The 26358-nt window shown below is 41.2% G+C and overlaps 1 protein-coding gene across 1 annotated transcript in view; it reads left to right on the top strand.

Annotated features, from left to right (window-relative positions):
* The window catches only part of F13A1 (coagulation factor XIII A chain), a 142873-nt gene that overhangs the window by 65697 nt on the left and 50818 nt on the right, over positions 1-26358 (top strand). The window contains exons 7-8 of the mRNA XM_036867730.1: positions 15797-15971; positions 18741-18879. Coding sequence (XP_036723625.1) covers positions 15797-15971; positions 18741-18879 — 314 coding nt within the window. The remainder of the gene's footprint in view (positions 1-15796; positions 15972-18740; positions 18880-26358) is intronic.

Genomic DNA, 26358 nt, shown 5'->3' with positions numbered 1-26358 from the left:
GGTTAGCTCTTAAGAACAAAGATTGTTTTATTAGTAACTAGGCTGTGTGTAAATTTAAGAAAAGTGGAGCTTAAAAAGAGAAGGTAAGAACGAACATCTAAAGGCAGTTTATGTATGCAACATAAACTATGCAAGTGAAAAGACAATGGATTCTAAAGAAGTTGGGAATTTCTTTATAATAGCTATTTATTACAACATGCATTAGACCTGCAGTCAGTCACTGTTTTTCCTGTTTCATGGACAAAATTCTCCCTTTTCTCCGTTGAAGTCATCATGACAGGTTTGCAGTGAGGCGGGAAGCAGTTGCTTTCAGTGGTTAGATATAAATTAATTCCTTGTTAGGCACTCTGAAATGACATGCTCGTCAGCCCGAGCTTACTCACATGGTGTGGGTATATTTACGAGTCTAGAAATCACTACCTAACACAAGCCAAAGCAAGAGGGACGCAAATAGGAAGCAGCTAACCCAGCACTATGGTGGCATCTGGCCAAATGGAAGCTGTAAAGTCTTGAATTAAGCAGAGAATCCTAATGCAAACTGCCTTGAAATTTTATTAATCATAAAAAGCCTATGAAGTTCTGATTTTGAAAATCTATGACTCGCAAGATTTAGAACTGGACAGAATCAATTTGGGGGAGTTGGTTTGGTTTTATTTTTGGAGGGAGGGGCCTTGGGTGTTAGGGGAGAGGTCCACCCTGGGCAATATCTCTATTTCCACCACCACCGTCGTTTACATACACAAAATATATGTTTGAGAGTTTTCAAAATCTTTTTATATCTATTATCTCTTTTAATCCTTAGAAGAGCTCTGTGAATCTTTCCAAAATCTATTCAGTTATAATGATTTTAGAAAGTAAAATATTGAGCCTACAAAAATCAATAAAAAATATGCAACTTTCCCAAAAAATCAATTGTTTTCTGGTCACTCAGGGGAGTTCCTCTCCTGTTCACAAATCCTGGAAACCTATCATGAAATTGCTGAGGGAAGTTAAGCAAAGACTGAAAGAAAAAAACAAAACAGAAACCCCTCAAATTTCTCAATAAAGATTTGCTTTAAAATATGAGAAGATGTATTTAGGGAGCCCAGAAAGAAAATGTTCTGAAGTTGCTTGAGTCTAGCCAGAACCCTGGGTCTGAGCAGATAGGCCTGTGGATGTTTTCTAGGGGGCTGGTCCACTCCACTGGAAGAACAGAGGGAGCTGTGTGGTCGTTTTAAAAGTTCTCAATCATCTCCCCAGCCTGGTCACTGAGGCAGGAAATTCCTTTTATAGGATACAAATACTGGAACAGGATACACCGTGACATGCAAATTCTCTGGGAGGGGTAGCACATTGACTGCAGTTCATGCCAAGGTGACAGTGATGGAAGGCAGAACTTTCCTGGGCTCAGTTACTGCCAGGAAGGAGTGGGACGAGCATCCGGGTCCTGGCTGGGCACCTGCAGAGGGTAGAGAGGGAATAGGAGGCAAGAGCAGCTGACTGGGGCCCCAAAGACTAATTCGCTTCCTGTGGTCACGGCAAAGTCTGGCACTGAAGACTGGCCAGGAGTTTGCAGAAAGTAGATGGGTGCTCGGTGCTATATGAGCACAGATAGTAACTCAGGTTATCATCAGACTTATCTAACTTTCTGATGAGGGTGATGATGATGATGATCTAAATCTGGCTTTCCAGTCCCCAGATAAAAATCTTTGTCATCTAGTGTTTATGTCCTTGGGCCGTTCTTTGCCCTGGGGGTATCCTACACACGAGAGGATATTTAGCAGCAACCACGGCTTCTACCCAAGAAATGCCAGGAGTTGTGGCAACCAAGAATGTCTTTAGATATTTCCAAATGTCCCTCTGGGTCAAAATCACCCCCAGGGAGGGCCACAGCACTAAACCCCTCCGAGGCTCGGCTTCCCTGCCGGTGCCATGAACATAACCCCCTCTTCTTGCCTGCGTGGAGGATCTGTTTTCTTACCTTATTCAAAACCTGCTGGCTTTCCTTCTTCTGCTGAAGAGAAAGTGGAGGTAGCATCCTGCGGGAAGGCCCTGGTCCAGGTCACATCAGACCTCTGGGTTCTGACTCTTGCGCGAATTTCCTGTGTGACCCAGGGCCAATCACTCAGCCTCTCCGGGCCTCCTTTATCTTTAAAATGAAATTTTGTCTCTGTACTCAGATCACACTTGTTATTCCCCGTGGCAGCAAGAATTCCGTTTTCTCCTTCAAAACAATGTTCTTCTTTCTTCTATTTTTTCCCTTTATAAAGTCAATATTTAGTTCTTTTGAGCTGCTGTTACTTTACTTTGATGTGAAAATCAGGAAAGTTTATGACAATCTGGACAGCCTTGGGCTATTGGGTTTTCCCAGGGGAAAGAAAGTCTAAAACTCCTGTAAAGAGTTTTACAGGAAAGTCTAAAAGTCCTCTAAAACTCATTGTCTGGGGATTGGTCCTGAGATGCTATAACCTTACATAAGCGAACTTTTATTTAGGTTTTTCTAAATAGTGAGTGGTACATTTTACCGAAGCTACACTGCAGATTGATTTAAGAGAGAAAAAAAATTTTTAAGAGATTAGAAAAAAGAAAAACCTTGTCCAAAGTTATACTTCCTCATTTTTTTTTCATTTTTAAAATTTTATTTATTTATTTATTTGATGTTTATTGGCGTATAATTGCTTTGTCACCAGTGACCTTGTGACCTTGAATAAGTCATTTAACTTCCTGATACTTCAATAAAAACAACAATGTTGTGTTAGTTTCTGCTGTACAGCAAAGTGAATCAGTTATACGTATACATATGTCCCCTCTTTTTTGGATTTCCTTTCCATTTAGGTCACCACAGAGCATTGAGTAGAGTTCCCTGTGCTATACAGTAGGTTCTCATGAGTTATCTGTTTTATACATAGTATCAATAGTTATACTTCCTCCTTTAAACTACTTGATTACTGTTTGCTTTCCACCTCGTACCTGATGTGACAGACAGTCCCCACCAGGACAACTGCCAGGAAATGTGCCAGGAAAACTTTAGAAGGATGCTTTGTGCCGTCTGAAAACTTACTTTGCTCACAGGGCTCTAATAAAGCATTCCGTCACAGACCCTGAATTACAGTGAAGTAACCAGACGTGGGCTCTAGCCCCAGTCACACTCGCAAGACAGGAAGTTAAATGACTTATCCAAGCTCAAGACAGGTGTGCTATGCCATGTGACAAGAACAGCAGGGTCCTGGGGAAAAGAGAGATGGTGACAATAGCCTGCCTTTACTGCTGGGTGGTAACTGGTCCCTGCCTGCTTCTGCCTCATGACTGATGGGATCTGGCAGCAACTCTGGGCAGAGAAGCTCTCCCATACTGGCCCTGCTGTGGCCGCTGGGCCTGTGGATACTACTCGCTTATTCACTGTGGAAGCCCTAGCATCCCACCTCAGTGCAGGTTCGCTCCTTTGTGTTGAGACTTATTAATAGGAGATCTGTGTCGAAATGCATACAGAACCAGTACATGAGATGTGGAAGACTCTCCAGGGGTCTTCTAGGTAAAGGGGTGGAGGCCCTTGGAAATGATGTCACTCAAGGTCACACACAAATAAGTGGTTGAGCTGGAACTAGATACTGTCCTCGCTCTCAGGTCATATTAGACCTTAGACGGCCACCACCAACACACTAGCACCAATGACACAATTCCTACATCAAGTTAATCCGTCATTCACCAGGGATTTTCATTTCTGTTTATTGAAGAATTTTTAACAATTGACAAATAGATTGGAAGCCAGTAGGAAAACAGAATTTACCTAACGGAAGTTGTATTCATAGCCAATTTTGAGAAACTATATCCATTTCATAAATAACCAGTGTACAGATGAAGAGACAGAAGTATCAGGAAGTTAAATGACTTATCCAAGGTCACTGGTCACTGGTAGCTATCTCCTAGAAAAGAAGGACCCAAGGGAATGGGTTCCAGAACAGGTGAATTTTGAAATAGGGGAATAAGTGAAGAAAGGCATAAATCAGAGAATTCTAAATAGCCAGAGGCATTGGGTCCCTGGGGAAAGAGTTCCCAAAGAAGACTAGGTACCAAATATGGTTTGATGGTGGTATTGGTGGCTGTGGTGGTGGTGATAATAGGGATGATGGTGGTGGTGATGTGGTTTGATGGTGGTATTGGTGACAGTGATGGTAGTAATTGCTGTAATGATGCTCATGGTAGTAAAACACTCAGTATTAACTCATTCATTCAATGAGTATTTATTGAGAATCTCCAGTCTAGGTACAGTTGTAAAAAAAAAAACAAACATAGTTTCTGCCTTCACAGAACTTATAGTCTAACAGAGAAGACAGACTTGTAAGTAGAACATTTCAACACAGTATGGCAAAGTCTCTGATGAACTAAGCATAGGGTTGTAGGAGAAAGCAAACCTCTCAAGCTTTCCTCAGAAGTTTCCCAGGACAAAGCAGTGACCTAACAAATGTTGGGATATTGGATGAAAAGGTAGAAGAATAACTGACAAGGGTCCAGAGCAATAATAAGCCATGCTATTATTCATGGAAACCCTTTTTCCTTGGTGGAAATTACACCCAAAGAGCCATCACCAAAAGCACTGCAGGAACATGTAGTCAGGGGAAACTTGCCCCTCTGGGGACTTATTTGTTTCAACTACAATTTTTTTAAAAAGTGACATTTTGGGGAAATTTTGGAAGGAGGGAGAGAAGAAAAAATGTCAATATACTAGTTACATATTTTTAAATACCAGTCTTTACATTGTTGCCAGTCTGGGCTTTCCTGCTTCCCTTGAGGTGTACACATTTATTTTTAACCCTGGTCTTTTGCTAACATGAAACACGATGCCATCATTAATCCCCATTAATACCCTATTCTAACTGTGCCTTTTGGGAACTAACTCAAGATTGAACTTTTTTTTTAACCAATCATGTTCGGTGTACTCTTTAGTGTTACAAAAAAAAAAATCTTGCACTCCAGCTAGTAAATCAAACTGACTACAAGCGGAAGTATAGGTCCTGGAGTTCCCTAGGGCCCAACAGAAGACGAATGACTGTAGACCTTGCAGGCAAAGCGGACTTCAGAGCTTCTGACCCCCAAGCATACGTGATCTCACAGATAAACTGAAAATAAAGCTACTTGTCGCTTCGTCCCTCTTTCTTCCCCTTCTTCTTGTCCCAGTATTTAGACTGTTTTTTCTTTTTCTTCCATGCATGAAAAAGACAGTCATGACATCACTCCTTTGATATTTTGCTAAGCAGCTTCACAGGAAGCTACTACAGAACCGTGTTTTTATTTTTCCCCAGTTGTTTACTTGGTCATCTCGTAGAAAGCTTCACATTCAGCAAACCTCTTCATGCAACAAACTATTTCAACTATTCAGACTACATTTACAAATTCACTTGGGTTAGAAATTCCACCCAGTTACCCCAAATGAACTTTAGAATCAGAAATAAATACATGAAGTCTAGTCCGTGATCATACAGACCAGCCAAAGCATAGCTCCCTAAAACTTTTATTAAAAAAAAATAAATACAAATGTTAAAGCACTACGTAACTGCTCCTTTGTTTTATAAGCAGCTAAAAACCCCCTTTCTTGGAGTGAATTGTCCTGGAGAAATCTGAGGACTCAGGTGCTTAAGAGCCATCGTCCCCAACCATTTCCCCACCGAGGAGCTTCTTCACGTTTCCCCTTACGGATCTTATTTTTGGAAAAATTTCCTCTATCAAAAAAGCATATTTATGTAATAATAATTTGCTTCCCCATTCTTGCGTCAGAGATTTATCTAACGGCCAAACAGAACTTCTCATGGGAGTGGTACATTCAGTGCGAGCACTCAGTGTGACTCGATGCCACCTCTGTGAAGGTAAAGATATGACTTCCATTGGTGTTTTGGAAAAGTGGCAATGACTCACACGCCTGCATAATTTTGCAGATGCCTAAGAGTTAACATTTCCAGGCTGGCGACCATTGCCAGATATAGGTTCCTTCATGGATTTCAGCCCCCATCCAGAGTTTCTGGAGCTCTGACCCTACCTGCTTTCTTATCTTAAATTGTTATTTTCTCTCTCCATGATTCATGCCCAGGAATGTCAAGAATGACATTCCTCACTCTGGTAGAGGAGAAAAAGCTAGAGGTCTCTGTTGCTCTTGATAACCTTTCCAATCTCAATCGAGAGCTCCCACGGGTGGCAACTTTGGAGAATCTACCAGTTAGGATTAACGAAAAACGTGATTGTAGTTCAACAGGGTAAACTACTAATTCTAATAAGTTTTTTTTAATCTTAAAGTTGGAGTCAAGGTACCCACAAGCACGGGAGGCCTTCCTAAGGTTTAGGAATGGCTAAGGGAATCCAGTGATGAATGGGAGGTACAGAGTCAGGACGATCTCTAGTACCTTTCAAACTAAACATAATGCCATAAGGTCACCTCATTCACCAGGGATTTTCATTTCTGTTTATCGAAGAATTTTTAACAATCAACAAATATATTGGAAGCCAGTGGGAAAATAGAATTTACCTAACGGAAATTGTTTTCATAGCCAATTTTGAGAAACTGTATCCGTTTCATAAATAACCAATGTGCAGATGAAGAGACAGAAGTATCAGGAAGTTAAATGACTTATCCAAGGTCACCCACCGGTCAAACTGGAAATGGATCTCAGGTTGCCTGACCTCATTGTTCCACACACGATGTTACATGGCCCCTGTATTTGTCCTCTGCCTGTCCTCTCTCCGTATCACATGACCTCCTTGGGTACAAAAGTAATGCCTTTTACAAGCCCTGTCTCATTCAATCCTTCTCTTTGAAGTTGGGGTGGAGGGGTTGAGGAGACAAATGAACCGTTCAGACATCATTTTCGTCTCTTGTGGTTAAAAACTAGCAATGTAATGAAGTTTCCATTTGTGGGCAAACAGCTTGGTTTCTCAATTATTAAGGTTACATTTCTTATGCCTGTGCTCCCCATATTTTGGGAGAAAAACAGACATTTATTACAAGCCATCTCTCGAATGTGATAATCACAGTCAATCTAAAGGTCTGCTTTCCCCGAATTGCTTCCCGGAATGAGGTTTCAGGGCTGCATCTATTTTGTAATCACATTGGCTATTTCTGAAACACGGGGCTGCTTCTCAGCACTCCTTCCAAGCTGTGCAGTCAGGGCTGCTCTGGTCTCCTGGGGCAGACATCCCCAGGATGGATAAATAGAAATGCAGCAAAGCCAGCACTGCCCTTTAGGATATGCCCTCTCAGGGCTATGCACTTTGCATCCCTTCTTGCCCTCTCTCCTTCCCCTCTCCTCTCCCTTGACATCCTTTTCCTTTCCTCTCCTTGTTCTGCTCTTTCCCTTTCCCATTCATCTATTCATCCATCCATTCCTTCATTCAGATATTTTTGGAGGTCCATTCTATACACCAGCCCTGCACCACACAGCAGCGGAATAGCAATGAAAAACAGCAGGCAATGCTCGGAAAGCTTAAAATCTCAGTATCTCTCTCTCTCTCTCTCTCTCTCTCTCTCTCTCTCTCTCTCGGTCCACCTTTTGTTATTTCTTTCACGATTGTCAATTAGTAAAATATGTTTGGGCCAAATAAGAATCCTCAGTTACCAAGGGAGACAAGGTTAATAATCTCTAGTTGTAAAGATTTTCATAAAAAATGAAGCTAATTACCAACTCCTGTCAGAGCTTGTGTCAAGTCTATAAAGCAGAGCACATTTGCAGACACTGGTTATACTCTTCGCAGTATAGGTTAGGGTTAGCGCATGTGGTTTTTATGTGTTTTTTGTGAAGTAAAATTTACATACAGTGAAATGTATGGGTATTAAATGTAACATTCAATGAGTTTTGATTGGGGTAATCACTACCCCAATGTAACCAAAATATAAACATTACCATCAGCCCAGAAATTTCCCTCGTGCTCTCTTGTAATCATTCCACATCCCCAGAAGCAAACAACCACTATTCTGATTCCTTACAATAGATTTGACTGTTTTTTTTTTTTTGGCTGCGTTGGGTCTTCGTTGCTGGGCGTGGGCTTTCTCTAGTTGCGGCAAGCGGGGGCTACTCTTCATTGCGGTACGCGGGCGTCTCATTGCGGTGGCTTCTCTTGTTGCGGAGCACAGGCTCTAGGCACGCAGGCTTCAGTAGTTGTGGCACACGGGCTCAGTAGTTGTGTCACACGGGCTTAGTTGCTCCGCGGCGTGTGGGACCTTCCCGAACCAGGGCTCAAACCTGTGCCCCTGCACTGGCAGGCGGATTCTTAACCACTGCGCCACCAGGGAAGCCCGATTTTCCTTTTCTTAAATCTCACATAACTGGATTCATACAGTATGTACTGTTTGGGACTGGCTTCTTCTACTCAGTCAATTCTTGCACGTGTCTTCAATGTGTTCCTTTGCACTGGCAAGCAGTATTTTATTGTATTCTATATCCCAGTTTGTCTATCTGTTCACCTGCTGAGGGACATCTGAGATGTTTCCAGTTTGGGCCTCTTATGAATAAAGCTGTTAGGAACACTCTTGTACAAGTCACTTTGTACATACACTTTCGTATTTCTGAGGTAGGTAGTTAAAGATGGCATGTCTAAATCACAGGGCATGTATATGTTTAACTTGATAAGAATCTGCCAGTTTTCCAAAGTGATTGGAACCCTAGAGTGTCACGGACACAATTTGACACCTGCTGTACAACTTCCACCTACAATTAAGATTCATCTCCACCAGACTGTACCTGGGGGCTTGTTCACAAAACCTGGAAAGACTCTTCTTCAAGGAATAGTCCTTCTCCTTCTCAAATTTAACTCTCCACCTTTGAAACTAGTTTATGTTGCCCCAAATTTATTTCCAATGGTCTTTGAAAAACTACTATAGGCAAGATTAGGTATAAAACTGTATTCTATAACAATTAGAAATCCTAGCCTTTATGAGAACACAACTTTTAACATTGAAATTTAACAGCATATAATAGGTTTATAACAGAGAAAAGTCACCTTATCATAGCCTATAAAATGTGCACACAGGATAAGAAAAATACCTTTACATATTTAAAAAGAAGCACAAAAAAATAGTAATTATGCAAACTGTAATGGACCTAAGCCTTGAATTCAGAGAGGCAGCCCACCCAACTGGGCATAAAAGGAATTTTAACTATTCCCTCCCTTAGGGTAAATATTTGAGAAAATTCTAAACATTTTTAGAAGTATAAAAAAGAAAATAATAATTATATTTATTCTCTCTGCAAGAATTGAACACAGCATCTTGGCATATCTGCTTCCAGTCTTTTTAAATGAAAGGTCTTTTTAATTTTTTGGTTAAAAAAATGATAATGCTTTCTAAAAAAGAATTCAGACAATTCAGAAAAATTTTAAGATAAAAGTTAAAAAAAAACCTTCCCTCAAAAAAATCACCCCTAATTTCACCATCAAGAAATAACCATTATTAATATTTGATGTACATCATTCCAAGTAGATAGATATTTAAATAAACAAATATAGTTTTAAGATCATAAATGGTATTATCCTATGTATGCTAGTATAATTGAAAGGTATTATACTTACTTTTTATAGCCTTATTGAGATATAGTTGACATACGATAAAATGCACATGTTTAAAATGCACAGTTTGATAATTTTGATGCACCCGTGAAACCATCACCAAAATGGAAATAATAAATACATCCATCACTGCTCAGAAGTTTCCTTTGTAATTTCTCCCTTTTGCAACTTCGTGCTTTGTCTACCATTCCCAGGCAATTACTGTTCTGCTTTCTGTCATTATACATTGATTTATGTTTTCTATAATTTTATATAAGTGGAATCATGCAGTATGTGCATTTTTTGTCTGGCTTCTTTCATGCTTCTTTATCTCATTTTGAGATTCATCCATGTTACTGTTTGTATGAGCAGTTCCCTCCTTTAATTTCTGAGTAGTGTTCCATTGTATAGATGACCCACAATTTGTTTATCCATTCACTTGCTGATGGACATTTGGGCTGCCTCCAATTTTTTCCTCTTACAAAAAGCTAGGAATATTCATGTGAAAGTCTTTGTATAGACATAAGCTTTTATTTCTCTTAGATAAATACCTAGGAGTAGGATGGCTGGGTCACATGGTAGGTATATGTTTAATTTTTAAGAAACTACCACGATGGGTTTACCATTTTACATTCCCACCAGAAGTGTATAAGAGTCCCAGGAGCTTGCGTCTTCCCTGACACTTGATATGATCAGTCTTTAATTTTAGACTTTCTAATAGGTGTACAGTGCTATCTCATTGTGGTTTTAATTTGCATTTCCCTATAACTAGTGATGTTGAGCATCTTTTGTTGTGCTTATTTGCCATCCATATATCTTCTTGGATGTAGTATCTCTTCAATTATTTTGCCCATGTCCTTAAATTTTGTTCATTTTCTTATTATTGAATTTCAAGCATTCTTTACATATTTTGGATACAAGTTCTTTATCACATATATTTTTTACAAATGTTTTCTCCCATTCTGGACTAATCTTTTCATTCTCTTAACTATGTCTTTCAAAGAGCAAAAGTTCCTAATTTGATGAAGTTCAATTGGTAAATATTTTCTTTATGGATCATTCTTTTGGTATCACATCTAAGGAATCTTTGCCTAATCAAAAGGCACAATATTTTCCCCCTATGTTTTCTTCTGGAAATTTTTATACTTTTTTAGTTTTTATACTTAGGTCTATGATCCATTTTGAGATAATTTTTAATATGGTTCAAGGTATAAATCAAAGTTCATTTTTGCATATGAATATCCAATTGTTCCAATACCATTTGTTAAAAAGATTATCCTTCGCACATGGAATTGCCTTTGCAACTTTGTCAAAAATCAGTTAACTATAATTCTAGGGTCTACTTCTGTGTTCTCTACTGTGATCCATTGGTCTGTTTGTTTGTATTTATGCTGAATGGTATCATTCTATTTAATAAAGTATTACATTTAATTGTACTCAAATTAAAATTTGTTTTATTTAATTTTATTAAATTTTACTTTCACACAAGAAAAAACTGAATTACAACAGAAGAAATTGTTAAACTTCAAATAAATATTTCTTTACTACAAGAAATATTATTGCCTAACGGATCCCTCTAAGGTTATTAGAAAATTATGAAAACCATTAAAAGAATAAAGTAATTATATGTTTTAAATTATGTTTTAGGTAGTATTGGTTAACTAAGAGAGATGAACACTTTAAAACACCAGCACTTCCATTCTTCCTTCCCTCTTTCCTCCCTCAGGTCTAATTTTTTTCTTAGGATTATCATTGTTTTTACATTATCAAGTTTTAAAATCCATATTCATTCTGTTACTATGATTCCCAAAGATTTTTGAGCATATGTGGATTTTTCTCACCCCTGGATCTTTACCACAGAGTCTCTGTTACTGGGATCTGTTCTAGATTCATCCCTTAATTGTCTTGATATCACTTTTCAAGTGGTTTGGTTGTGATGGGTCCTGTGTTCTCTGAGATCCTTCATGTTTGAAAATGTGTGCTGGTTGTCCTTATACTCACAGAACAGCTTAGCTGTGCATAATATTCTCGGGTCCACCCTCCTCTCAGGACCATGCAAATGTGTATGACATCAACTGGTTGCTCTGGAGAAGTCTAAAGACAGCCCCATTTTCCCCTTGTTGTTAATTTGCATTTTCGGTCTGTAGGACTGAACAATTATTTCTTTAACCTTAAGTTCAACTAGATTAATTAATTAAAGTTCCTAGGTAATGAGCATTCTGTATCAAATTACCCTGGAGCTCAGATTGCTCTTCCAATGTATAGATTCAATTTTTCCTCAATTAGGTAAAATTTTCTTATATTATGTCATGAATATATCTTCTGTTTTATTTGTTGGGTTCTCTATTTTAAGGATACTAATTATCCTTATGTTGTATCATCCTTGTCTTCCATAACTATTAGTTTCTCTCTAATAACTTCTTCTCTTTATCTTTTTCATTAGCATTTTCTTCGCCTCAAGCTTTTCTTCTATGTCATTAATTTTATTTTGAACATTATCTATTCTGTTTCTTACAGTTTATTATTTATCTTTAGTTGTATGATGATGTGAGTTGGTGCCCAATGTGTTCCTTTAGGTCTGTGATCTCCTAGGAGGTTGTGAGAAACTCCTTTATGTTCCTTAATTTTGTTTTCTTCCATGTATAGTTTTTCCATTCTCTCTCTTTCCTCTTTGCTTTTCTTTTTATTCATGCTCATACTTGCATAACTCTTCTCCAAGTGTTCTATTTGCTGTAATATACTGTAGATAAAATCTTGACTCTCCAATCCAAGATTAGTTTGATTTAACCTCTGAACTACAGTTTGAGGCCAATGTATTTCATTCTACTCTTTTGTACCCTGAGACAGACTGGAGCAGAGGAGGAAGTTTAGCTGACGAGATGGCAAACTCTGTTAAAATCCTTGGGCTCTGCTCTTTCTTTTAGGATTCTGTTAAATTTCTCATTCTAGAGTCTACTCTACCTAATTGGAGGTAGGTCTCCCTCTCACATGGAGATACATCTCAGGCTTTGTATCATTTCTCCACTGTAGTCCCAGAATCCCTACCTTTTAAGGAACGCAGACCCTTTTTCACCCACTTCTCCACAGCAGTCATTTCCATGATTCTGGTCAGAACAAGGAAAAGATCAGCATTTTAATTCAGTTTGTTTCTTTCCAGATTTTGAAATACAAATGAGCAGCCTCAGGATTTTGGTGACTTGACAGTAGGGCTTCTGCAGCCCTGGTGGTCAGGGTTAGAAGCTGAGGCAAGCTGCGCCTCTGCCATACTCCAAAATCCTCCCCTTTTCTTGGATCAGGTTTTGAAGTTTACTGAATTATGTTATGCCACTGAGGTTGCTGATAGTGACTTTCAAAGGGGCTGGTTATTTTCATTTTTCCCAATATTGTAGGTATTATGAGAGGACAGTTTAGTGAAACCTTAATGAAGTTGAATAATGCTCCCTGTCCAAAGTCCTGGGCTCATATTTTCTTGTTGACCACCAGTGATGCAAAACCAAGACATTTCATTCTGTCACTGGTTCAACTCAGAGTTCATGATAGGGTGCTCACAGTCAACTGTGTCCTGACAAGGGACCGGAATGCCCTTGAAGTGTCCCCCAAGCATATCTTGTCGTCTAGGGTGGGGGCTATTACTTTAACCATTTACATCTGTCACTAAAGACTTATCTCTTTCCGTATCTAGGCTCCCCAGAAATCAATATTCTAATTAGAAAACAGTAGCTAATCTGGCTAAATGCTAATAAATGAGAGCTGTGATTTATCCAGCAACAGGGGGACAGCTCAGCATTAAGAATTAAAAGGTCTGTAGAGGAGAGAGCTCTTCTTTCCCTTACTCTTCCCTTTGGCTGATTGGGTTCGGCTGTATGCTATAAATAACACTTTTAATTAATGGCTGTCTGTTTGAAAATCACTCATCAGAACCATAATTTAGGAACTTTTACCTCTGAGATTCATTGCTCTACCCTATTTCTCAATGATAAGGATAAGAAACTGGTAATGTGAGTTAAAGCTGAATCTACCTACTCACAAATACCAAACCACATCATAGCCTACCAAGGTACTCTTCAGGCTTCACTATAATAGATGCAGATGTAAATAATCAGTTCAACTGCAAGGAGAATTATTGATCATGAATAGAACCAGAATTGTTGGCTAAACCCTGCTGCACTCCAGTCATTTCATGGAGTTACAGGATAAAGTCAAAGTTAACCTCAAAGGAAGGAGTTTGCAGTTAGTTGAATGGGGTCCTTCAGTAATCTCTAACGGATTAATTTTTTTCTACATTAAACAAATTAACTGTGTAGTTACCTTCCCTTTAACCTAACTGGACAGAGTCAAAGGGGGAAAATAGAAGTTGCTTGCACATCTTAAGTGTTTTCTTCCAGTAGTTTCTACTTTGTCCAATATTGCCTACTTACATGATGCTTGCAGTAGATCCTTGAACTTGCCATATTTCTTCATGACACCAAGCAATTATTCAAACTCTCTCTACCATGTAGATAACCTTTCTTGGACCTCAGCCCCTCCAGACCTAGCTTTCATGTCATTTTCTCTATCCAGCCCACAATCGTCACCACACCCTCCAATCTAATAAAACTGATTACTCCTTCTGTTGGGACCCGACTCACCCTGTACATCTTTCTGTATTAATATTGATAACATTTACTTCTGCTTGATGGGTTTTCGACCATCTCTTTTCACAGAGAAGATCTTACTCGTACTCAGATGTGCAATGCCTATATGCTTGTTGAATATACAACGGATTATTCAACAGCTATTGAGCACCTGCTCTTGGCCAATACCTGCTAGAAGTCAGAAAGGCATCGATTTTTACCTCTGTTCTCAATGTACTCACGACCCCCTGGGGAGGATAGACTTTTATAAACACTAAACTCAGCAAGCCTAAGAGAGGGGTCTGGGCAAGTGCTGGGGGTGGGCTCTTAATTAGCAAGCCCATGAACACATAAACAAATCACCATATTTTAATATCTCTTCTATGGTTGTCATAATCCAAACACACCTGCTTCAATCATATGTTCTACATTGCTTATTAATGTCTTTTCAGTGTAGTCTGAACCTATGCTTCTCAAACTAATGTGCACACAAATCAACTGGGGATTTTGTTAAAAGGCAGGTTCTGATTTAGTAGGTCTGGGGAGGAGTCTGAGAGTCTGCATTTCCAACCAGTTCCCGGGCATTCCACTGCTGTTGGTCCACAGGCCACATGTTGAAGAGCAAGGCTATAAACCATTGTCATGTCAACATATAGACATTGTTAAAGTGCCATCAGTTTTTGGAAAAACTCCCAATGCTCCCCACCTAGAAATTCTTCTGACTGTAATTAAACATCATGAAAGCTACAGCAAGAGAAGTAAGATTCAGCAATGACCCCCAAGAAACTGACAGGATGCCTTGAAACTGTTCATTCCTGCCCCCTGTTTTATTGTCTAAACACGGAAGATCCTGCACTTGAGGTCTGCTGCTACCAAATGACTGTGGTCTGAACGTGTAGCCAGGTTTTCCCAAATATTCAAGATTGCCATTCTTTGCTTAAGTCTCCCCTATATTTAAACTATAATACCCCAGGCCCTTTATGTATTATAACTGGAGATATCTTTGAACAAAATTATGCAACTTTAATCACCTTAAGCAATCATAAAGAAAATACTTCTGTAATGCAACTTCTTAAAAAACAAACTCTGCAAGGCACCCATGGGACTCTAATTTCTTATTAATTCTTAATGGTTCCTATGACAGCATCTGCTTACTTTTTCAATTTATTAGAGTCTGCCACCCATCCTCAAAGTCAAAACTCGTTAGACCATGAGACTCTGGGCCCCCGCTCTAACATCTTCTGTCATTTGTCTTTAACAGCTTTTAACTCTCCTTCTATCAAGACAAGATCCCTACTTGAGCTGTCTTCTTTTGTAGGTCTTCTTCCTCTCTTCCTCACACATTCTCCAGCACCATTCCAACCAGACCAAGGACCCTGTGTGTATCTTCTCCCAAGCACGTAGGAAACATGACAACTCTTCCTGCCTGCTTTTCTACACCACCTTACGACAATCATACGCTATATAAGAGGGAGTCTTGGTTATTTGGTTTCCCCTCGCACTCTCATCATCACATCTCTTTCCCTGACAAATAACAGTGAACTGAACAGAACTGGAACTGTTTTCATCACGCAGGAATACAGAAGGCACTGGAAGCCTTAGCTTGCCCAGCGTCAGAGTCTGGAGAGGACTCTTCTAAATGACCTTGACCCCTTCTCACCTCTCATGGTCTCATTTAGATTAATGCCAAGGATGATGAAGGCGTCATCGCTGGATGCTGGGACAATGTCTATGCTTATGGCATCCCCCCATCAGCTTGGACTGGAAGTGTTGACATCCTGTTGGAATACAGGAGTTCTGAGAATCCGGTCCGCTACGGTCAGTGCTGGGTTTTTGCTGGTGTCTTTAACACATGTAAGTATCCAGTTGAGTAATATATTTTTAATGCAAAGGAAATTTCACCTCAAGACATTTTATCTATAACCTGGCAAAGCGACCTAGCGAGCTCTGTTGGACCTATAGAACTTGGTGGGTGGCTATTCTGGGGTGCAGCCAATGCATAATTAAACTGTACTTCGTCAAATATGCTCATAGTTTCTCCTTGACTGCAGAAGCTTTAGAGGAAGAATGATGGACTATTTCCTACACAATCCATCGTTCAATACCCAGAGAAATGGAGCGTCTCCGGGGCCACGTAAGGATGTGAGGGAAAGGTTATGCCATTTTATTTCTTAGTAATCCCCACATTTTAAAAGGCTCAATTAGCAAAATTTAAAATAATAAATAATAAGATATGTACCACTTGCTATTGAGCAGTTTTGTAAATATGCTTATTTGCTTACTGTTAATCACTGAGAATTTTCTAAACATACCCACTTAGTTTTTACTCCAGCTATGGAAGAGACTGTGGCAGGTGGGCTCATCTTCATTCTCGTGTGTGAGTCTCAATGCCCCTGAGCAATTAGATACCAGAACTTAATGAATGTTCTGTACTCCCCAACTTCCCCTTTTGCTTTTAATCCACCCAACATCCAATCCATAGAGGAAAACATATGGGAACAGAATTGTTCTCTTCAGCCTCATGCATCATTTTTCAATATGGCATTTGTCTGTCCCGGCCCAGACAATGTTACTGTTAATTCAGTGGGTATTTTTTAAAAAATTTATTTCAGTATGTCTTCATCATTGGTAATGATTTTCATTCACATGCCATTTCTACAGCTCTGTAAAAACAAACAAAAAAAAATTAAGCTCAAGTCAAAGTGTCCTTTCTGCTGGCTCGTTAATAAGACTGTTTTACCCAGTTAGCATGTTTTTGAATCAGAAAAATCAAGGAGGATCTGGAGGCTGGAAGCCAGGATGAGACCATTTTTTTATAAATGATTATGAAGCCTGTCAGTTTCAGCTCAAAGTTGTGACCGTCTAAGAATTAGTCAGAGATCCATGTGGAAAGAAATCATGAGTTTGGGTTGTGTGTTTTGTTTCTCCATGGCGTCACACTGGATAAGATTATTTTCTTAGCCATTTGCGTATGCCCAAGGGCTAAAGGAATATATATTTCCTGGGAGCAATGAACAGCACTGTAGCCAATGTGTCAGTGTCCTAGAAGGGCTGGTCTCTCAGGTTCCACGTGGAAGCCTGAACTTCACGAAGGGCTACCAGTTGGAGGTAGGCCCCCTCCCTCATGGCTCCCAAGCCAAGACTAAGTACAGGGTGTTTGGTGGAGGCAGCCTCTCTTAGGAAATGATCCCAGGAAAAGAGAAAGGACTCCCCACGTCCTCCTGATGCCTGCAGTTTCACTCTCCCGGTGTAATTCCTTTAGGTTTAGAACCAGGTAAAATAGTAAACACCTTCCATTCATGTATGCTTTCTGTATAAAAGTGTCCTTGGATCTCTTCCTGAACGCAGACTTTGGTGATAAGAAAAGGCAGAGGCCCAACGTGGGATGTCACTGTGAGGATAAAACTGAAAAGGAAATTTGGAGGGAAGGAGGCACTGGTGCCCCCATGTCAAACTTCACCTGTCTTAAAATTATGAGTTCGGCAGATTCTGTGATCACGTGAAATAGTGTTAAGCTAGAAATAGAACTAGAGTGCCAATCATTTCTTTGGTAAAACTGCAGCAACTGTAGGGGCTATAAATCCATAGAGGAAGATGGAAGTGAGAGGCAGGCGGTAGCTGCCATTGGTGACGTTTGGGGCGTTAAGATTAAGTCATTGACATATACGCACCGCTATATATACAATAGATATCTAATACGGACCTGCTGTAGAGCACAGGGAACTCTGCTCAATACTCTGTAATGACCTGTGTGGGAAAAGAATCTAGAAAAGATTGGATACATGTATCTGTATAACTGATTCACTTTGCTGCACAGCAGAAACTAACACCACATTGTAAACCAACTACATTCCAATAAAAATTAATTTAAAAAAATATTCAGTCATTTAATGAGGACCCTTGAGTCTCTGCCAGACTCAAGTTTGGACTTCCAAGGTTGTTCTATTGAAGGAGGTGGATAGTCTTTGGTTAAAAATGCTAAACAACTCTGAGAGGAAAAAAAAAAGGGAAGGCAAGTCATTAATCTTAAAAGTGTCAGCTGAATTATTTTCAATGAGCCCTGAGGTCTGGCGTCCTGGCAGCCAGGGAGGGTATTTGGATTAAGTTTAATCAATAGGTGCATATACGGCAAGGGAGGCATCCAGGTAATTTATTATCTAACGATTAAAATGAACCTGTGCTGTCACCCTCCGCCAAGTGTCACAAGAGCATGTTCCAGCCAGGAAAGCAAACCGCACTGGGGGTCTGCTTGGCAAATTCCTAACTTCCTATTAGCTGGGGTTTTAAAATTTTATTTTCAGAAGTTTAGTCCATTAGTTGGACTAAAATAATCCTACTTTGATGATCGTATGATTAGCAACTAAACAATTGGAAGCCTGTTCCTGGGATCCCATTCCCACTGGCTTCGTTTGGTGCCAACTGCAGTTTGCATGATCAAGCAGCAAGGCTTCTCTCTGCAGCCCTGATCCTTGACAATAGGCCCCCTTCCTCAGTGTGGGACGTTTGAGAACAACACGTCCATGTTGGTAAAGAAGAAGGTCCCTTCTGAGAAGGGATTGTTCACTCTGTATTTATTAGATCTTGGTGATGTGTTTAGCTGTGGTCCGTCTTTCTTTCCTGCAGTTTTGCGATGCCTCGGGATACCAGCGAGAGTTGTTACCAACTATTTCTCAGCCCATGATAACAATGCCAATTTGCAGTTGGACATCTTCCTGGAAGAAGATGGGAATGTGAACTCCAAACTCACCAAGGATTCAGTGTGGTGAGTTTGATTTACAAGGGCATTTGCTGATATCAAATTGAAGTGACATACATTTACCAGGAGACAGAGTCGGTCTAATGTTTCTTTCTGTTCTATTTTAAGGAGTCTTCGATACCATAGGCAGAAATGTCTGATTGTCAGAGATTGTTTTTAGCTAATGAATGAGAAATGTTACTGAACAGGCAGTTTGGGCTTCTGATAATAGAGATCGATCATCCCATTACGAAAGCAACCACTGGAAAAGGCCATGGTTTTAGTGGCCAGAGCCTATACTAGTTCCTCTCTACCTTAGTATATGACTATTATGGTGAACGGCAGAGACACAGAAACCAAGCATTCTCTACTCTAAGAGTAAGATAGACAACGTTTACTAAGCACTTACTGTGTACCAGTCTCTGTGTGAGCATGATCTTATCTAAGCTTTTTAAGTTTTATCAGGTGGGTGCTTCTTAATATTCCATTTACAGATGAGGAGACTGAGGCACAGAGAGGTTAAAATAATTTTCTCAAGGTCATACATCCGGTAAGCTCAGAATAAAACCCAAGAGCATTTGACCCTAAACCACAACCTTTTTTTTTTTGGCCTTTGCCATATAGGATTGCTCTTTGAATGTAAAGATGTGGTTCTTCCGATCTGTGACCTCATCTTTCATTCAGAGATAGAAGTGGAAATAAAACTGAAATTATTACCAGATACCAACCACACAGTTTTTTCACTGCCCTGAACAGCTATATCACAAGCTGGCTGCAGGGAGCTTAGGATTCCAAAGAAATTTCTTTTTTCCATTGGGACCCACTCAGTCCAAAACAATATTCTAAAAAGAGGGGGAAGAAAATCCCAAGAGTCCAAATGTAACGGATATTTACAAAGGTCTGTATGGGAGGGAAATTGCCAGGCATTGAACTCAGTGGAATTTAGCTCAGTGGAGCCAAAAATGTGTCTCCTAGAGTGGTTCTTTAGAAGCAGTAAAGCTAAAACACTGTCGGTTGTAAAAGCATCCAGACGGGGATGGTAGGAAGTTATAAGCTCATTTTAAGAGAAATTAAAAGTTAGAAGTGTCTTAACTCCCCCGTGTTACAGGAATGGAGCGCACTTGTAGGAGCAGTATTAACTCACCAGCGCCGGTAAACGTTCATTTGAGAATGTGGAGAGCAGGAAATCGCTGAGCTAGTCGCAAAGCACTACTGTGAATAAAAAACACTGCAGTTCATCTGAAGGGAATGAGCTGAGCAATGGCAAGCTAGCAGCGGCTATAGCCAAGACCCCTGTAAACTGAACGGCACGTTGAAGCACCATTTAAGCCCTTGGAATTACAGCACAGCAGCCCTGCATGTATATGGAATGACAAAAACAGACCCAAATAGCCACCCCCTAAGCCTGCTGTGACAGTCAAAAATGGCAAAATAAGAATTATTTGGCATCCTGCACTGCTCACCTCTTCCTTACACACCCCGCCGCCCCGCACACACACACTCACTCACTCACTCACTCAATGCCCTTGAAGCCAACTGCCATTCAAAATTATTCCTCCCGATTCCTTGATCCGAAGGCCTCCCACCATAAATCCCCACGGGCACCCCAGCAAATAACCTCATAAGGCTGCCCCTCACTAAATTGATACAAAAGTGTGAAGCTGAAAGACCTTGTTCTTGGTAACCCTTTCCTCTTTCAGCTCTCTGCTCCGAATTCCTTTCCCTGTTTCTATCACCCTTGTTCCTTCATTGTCTTCCCCAAATATCCCATCACCCTGGGACCACGTTCCCGGCCTGGGGCCCTCCTCCCCCTCCTCCACAGCCAGACCACTGCCCCAGGCTTCTCGTCTTCCCTTTGCTTGGCTCACAGAGGTTGGCTGACGGTCTGACTAACTGAATGACGGATGTTACCCTAACTTGGGACACGCCAGACCGTGGAGCAAAGGCATTAAAGGGCTCCGTCGGGTCTGGGTCATGCACCAAGCAGCTGTGTGACCTTGGGCAAGGCACAACCTCTCTGTGCCTCTCTTTCGTCCTCTAAATTGGAGATGACAGAATTTCCAAGCATAACAGGTGCCTAATGACTGTTAGCTGCTGTTATTGTGTTCATTGCTAGTCGCACAGCTGGAATTTCTTGGAGGCAATATGTTGCCGTCAACCTAAGCACCTTGAAGCAGTCAGAAGAAGAGGGGTGCCCGGTGTCCTAAGATGACTGTGCTATTTCTGTCACTTTGGGGCATTTTAAAAACAAAAGCAGAGACTTTGCCTCCTCAGTGCAAACACCAGTGAACCCTAGAAGTTATAGAGGTTCCAGAAAGCCAAAAGTATTTCTAAGCCCCTCCCTGATTGAGGAGGCTGGACACGTCCAGCCTGTCCCTGGACACGTCCACCAGTTTATGGTCACCACAGCCACCCCCCCACATCAGGCTCTGGCTTGGGCAGTCACTGGCTGTGTGACCTTGAGAAAATGCCTTTACCTCTCTGAGCTTCCTCATCAGTAGAATGAGGGTAAACTCAGCAGTTACCAATTACATGGCAATTTAACGAGGCAATTTAAAGTACTTCCCACCGTGCTAGGTCCAGAGGGAGTGCTCAGTTGGCACCTGCTGATGAGATTAGTAATGACCACTGGTAAGAAATGGGGGCTACCTGAGCTGCAGGGTTGGCGAGCAGGGGTGGGGCTGGAGGCAGAAGGCTGACAGAGGCTGAGGCGGGGCGGGGAGGGTTCGGTCGGCATCGGCTGACCACCAAGAGGCCAGTGCATCATGGCTGGCAACACGTGGCCCGGCAGATTTCCTAGCAGGGGCCTGAGGAGCCACCGGCCTCACCCAAGCCCCCCAGCCTCACTTCCGTCCGCAGGCTCCACTCAGACAAACTCTTGGTTGTACGTGGCCCCTGCCCACCTCTTTCTAAAGGAAGCCACGAGAATGATTTCCTGGTTCTCTCTCCTGTGTCTCCACCATCTCTTCGACACTGAGGTCCTGATGGTACAGGATGTGGTAAATTAATTTGTCCAGTTGGGTCTGGGGGACCCACGGCATCCTCTTTTCCACGGCTCAGCTGGGTCCCGTGTCCCCAAAGCAGAAATAAGGCAGCACGAGGGTTCAGAGGGAGAGCTCAAGGGTGCGTGCGAAGGTGTGTTGTTCTCAGTGGGATCCAGAGCCGAGCGGGGTGAAGTCTGGATTTCACCCCGCGCTCTCACCCTTTCCATTTACCACCGCAGACCATCCAGCACCGACTGCTAACAGGCCTGCTTCCTGGCCTGCCACCTTAGGTCCCTGCATGTGTGTTTCCTCTCCCAGAGAGCCTCACCTTGCCAGGGGCAGCAATTTTGCCCAGAGTGGGCATGCTGTTGATGCCGACAGAGGGAAGAGTGGGCTTCTTAGCGATTCAGGAGAGGGGGGTCCCGAGGAACCTTAGAAGGGCACAGCTGGGCAGCCGAATTGCACCTCGGGTTCCCAACTGAAATTCCAGGAGGGCCAACGCAAGGTAACATATCCTGGAAGGAGCAATTTAAGCCTCCTGTCCCCAGCGTGCTGATGGGTTTGGAATTATGCGTAACCTCTGGGGGGTGGCATCCATGAATCACCGTGGACAGTTTAATGAAGGTGCATGTGCAGTGTCCGGCTGCAATCTAAACGGTGAATAGGGATACGGGGCTCACAATGGGCATGAGTAAAGTGACCCTTTATCCACCTCCTGAAAGAACTCAGCTTGGTCACCTCATCATACGACGGTCACAGTGGAAATGGAAACAATTTTAAAAGAAAGGGATGGTGGTGCTTATTAGGGTCATGAAAGGTATTTCAGTAAAAGGCTCCTCTCCTTCTAAATGAAAGTGTTATCCTGTGTCCTACTGCTGGAGAGGATGTAACCAGATTTGATGATTCTGGGTGAAAGATCTGTGCCCACCTCTTGAACTCCCTCCACCAGTATGCAACCCCCATGGGAGAAGCCTTGTCTGATGTATTTTACTTTTGTTTGGCCAACAGGGTGCAAGGCAAAGAGCAAGGACTTGATAAATGGAATTGGTTGGAAAAAATTTTAAATGCTCATTTAACAGATAAATCTCATTTAATTCATTCAACAAACACTAGTAGACACTAATACTTCCAAATACCAGGTGCTAAGGATTCAGAAGGAAATTAACTAGGTCTCTGCCCTTGAGGAGGTCCATCCAGTGTTCACGAGTGAAACAACCACATACAGTACACTTTATACAAATATAAGGTGGGCTATAAGGTGAGCTAGGAGTCACGGAGACGAGGGGAAGGGGCTTCCGTCCTAAACCCGGGGGAGCAGGGGGAAGGCTGTTCACATGGTCAGCGGCCGTAGGCTCAAAGCCGTTATCCCCCTGCAATCTTCTGGCTGTGCTGTTCACAGATGGAGTGCCCAGGAAATGACCTTGGCCCACAGATAAAACTCAGGGGTATAAGTCTAAGGGGCTGAGATGAGACAACCAGAGGTCAGTCTGTTTCAAGGACCAGGCAGGAAGGAACAGAATTTCATACAGAGTTATCCCATATTATTATGACTACAGTTGTTGAATATTGAAACTCACTCTCTCAAGATCCAGCCCCTTGCCACTCCTTCTTGTACGACCTCAAGAACATCTGGTTCTTTGTCATCTTCCTGAAAGGGCTAATGTCCCCAAGGCTGTACATTCACAAGAGGCAGATGGAGTCAATACTGTTTGGGGATGGGGATGGGTCACTATTACCATCTATCGCCACCTCTCCCGCTTCCCTACCCTCTGGGCGCTGTCCAATCCCAGGTTCTGCCTCCTTTAAGACAAACCCACCCCTCACTCTTAGTTTTCGAGGGTCCGACAGTCAACGGTGTTCCAGAGTCCCTCTTGGCACCAACAGCTTCCTAGACCCTGACTCCTTCTCGCCCCTCTTCTAGGCCTCTCCTTCACGTGCCCCTTTCCATCCTGCTGACATTCCCAGAGGAAGGTCTGCATCTCTGGACGATGGAGTTCCAAGTGGGGTGGGTAGAAGCATGTGCTGCTCGTGCCCTCAGGATGTGAAGAGAAGGGGCTGTGCACCTGTGTGCACACCAAGGCCCATAAGCTGACCCTTCTGCTTCTCAGAGGCCAGCTGATTGGTCAATCGGCAGATGTAGAAAATTGCCTAACTCAGAGTTTTAAGTATCTCATATGATATTAAAGATAATTGGAAAGATGATGAATGCTAAAACAAGTAACAAGAGTCTTTCTTTCCTTTATTGCCTTTTCATTTCAAATTAAGTAGGTTTGATTAAACTGGGTTTCTCAATGTAAGGTTTTAAAATAATTGTGAACTAGCAAATTTGTATTTATCAGTTTCAGCTCAAAGTTGGGACAATCTAAGAAATAGTCAGTGATCCAAGTGGAAAGAAATTACAGTTTTATTTTGTTTTTCCTTAGGATCTCATGGAAAAACACCAAATCAAGTCAAACTATTCTTACAATTTCTTTCCCTCCCTCTCTCTCCATGGCTCACGGCAATATGATTAGCTCTGCCACTGATTAGCTGAGTGACTTTGGGCAAGTTGCTTGATTTCTCTGAGCCTTAATTTTCTCATATGGCTTTGGATTTAATGAGGTATAGGGTCACCTTCGGCTCCAAAATTATTATTTTTTAGATAAATGTCACTGTTCTTCCAGCCAGGCCTTTCTGTCCACAGTTAGCGGGTTCTGTCATGTGCTCTGAGTGAAGATCTGCTTGCCTTCACAGGATCGGGCTGTGATCCACTCACCCACACGTAGGTGCTGCTTCACAAACTGTCTTCACATCAGCTCTCCAGGAAGAAAAGACACAGAAATCAAACACGCCACAGAAAATTGCTGTAACTCTTTGGCTGGCCTCAATGCACCTGATTCTTTAAAAAAAAAAAAAAATCCCAACTTCCTTCAGTACTTTTTGGAAAGAGTACGTTTGTTATTGTTTTGTTGTGTTTTTCACTCCAAATGCAGAAAACTCTGCTGCAATGGGTAGCACTGAATCTATAAACAAAGCTCTTTCAAAGCAACTTTTATAGCAGAAGTTAAGCAGCTTTCACACCTGGGAGCCAGCCCTGGGTTTAACACAGTCCCACCAATCCTAATTCTAATTGCAGTCTGCACACTTGGCATGCTGGTTTGCACATCATAGGTGCATTTTTGAAATTCAGGCTGATCCACTTTGTACATTGGTTTTAGATGCTCAGTATGTTCCAACTAGTTGAACTTTCATATTGTTATATTACCCTAACTTTTAATCATGGTATATGAAAAGAAGAATTATCCAAAAATGAATTCAAAGTAAAAAAAAAAATAGACGAAATATTCTGAATATAGGCCAAACTGTTTAAGATGCTTACGAGTTTGTAAAATTATCCTGTGATGTATGCAAGTTACCAATTCTGAACAGCTACCAAAGATATTTCTTTTCAAATAAATTATCTACTTAACCACATTACTGTCAGCCAAATAGTTTTTGAGAAAATCACCTGGAGCTAGATCACGAGAGCTGTCATTGGAGAACTAAGAATATATGCCGTGAATCTGCACCAGAGTCTTGAAGGAAGGATTGAAAAAGTTATTTGCCACCTCCAAGAATCAAAATAGCTCATGCTTATGGAATACTTTCTTTGTGCCAGGCCCTAAGCTAAGTGGGTGACATGTATTAATTCATTTAATCCTTTTAACAACCTGTTAAGGTACTACTATTATTGTCCTCACTTATAAGTGAAGAAACTGAGGCACAGTAACTTAACCATGGTCACCAGCCTTCTAGCTTCCATGGCTTCTGATAGGAAGTCATTTTTAATTCTATTGATAATCCCTTGTACATAACAAATCACTTTTTTTGTGTGTTGTCTTCAAGATTGTCCCTTTATCTTCAGCTTTGGACAGTTTGACTATGAGGATTTTAGGTGTATGTCCCTTTGAGTTTATCCTCTTTGGGTCTTTTAACTTCTAGGATGTGTATATTAATATCTGTCATCAAATTTGGAAAGTTTTCAGCTATTATTTTTTCAAATATTCTTTCTGATTCTTTTTCTCTTTCCCTTCCTTCAGGGAGGTTCATTATGAGTATGTCCCACATGGCTTGGGGCTCTGTTAATTTTTCTTCATATTTTTCTTCTGTTATTCAGATTAGATCATTTCAGTTGACTTATCTTCAAGTTCACTGGTTCTTTATTCTTTCTACCTAATCAAATCTGCTTTTGAGACCCTCTAGTGAATTTTTTGAAATTTTTATTCCAGTTATTATACTTTTCAGCTCCAGAATTTCTGTTTGATTCCTTTCCATAATTTCTATCTCTTCATTGATATTCTCTATTTAGTTAGACATTGCTGCCATGGTTCCCTTTAGTTCTTTGACTATGTTTATAATGGCTGAATTAAAATCTTTGTCTAGTAAGCCCAATGTCTTGGCTTCCTTAGTGACAGTTTCTCTTGACTGGTTCTTTTTTTCACTGTATATGGGCCATACTTCTCTGTTTCTTTGTGTCTTGTAATTTTTGTTAAAACCTGGACAT

Source organism: Balaenoptera musculus, chromosome 11 (assembly GCF_009873245.2).
Source record: "Balaenoptera musculus isolate JJ_BM4_2016_0621 chromosome 11, mBalMus1.pri.v3, whole genome shotgun sequence".
NCBI classification, from domain to species: Eukaryota; Metazoa; Chordata; class Mammalia; order Artiodactyla; family Balaenopteridae; genus Balaenoptera; species Balaenoptera musculus.
The sequence above is the reverse complement of the archived record's forward strand: the minus strand, read 5'-3'. Positions and strand labels throughout refer to the sequence as shown.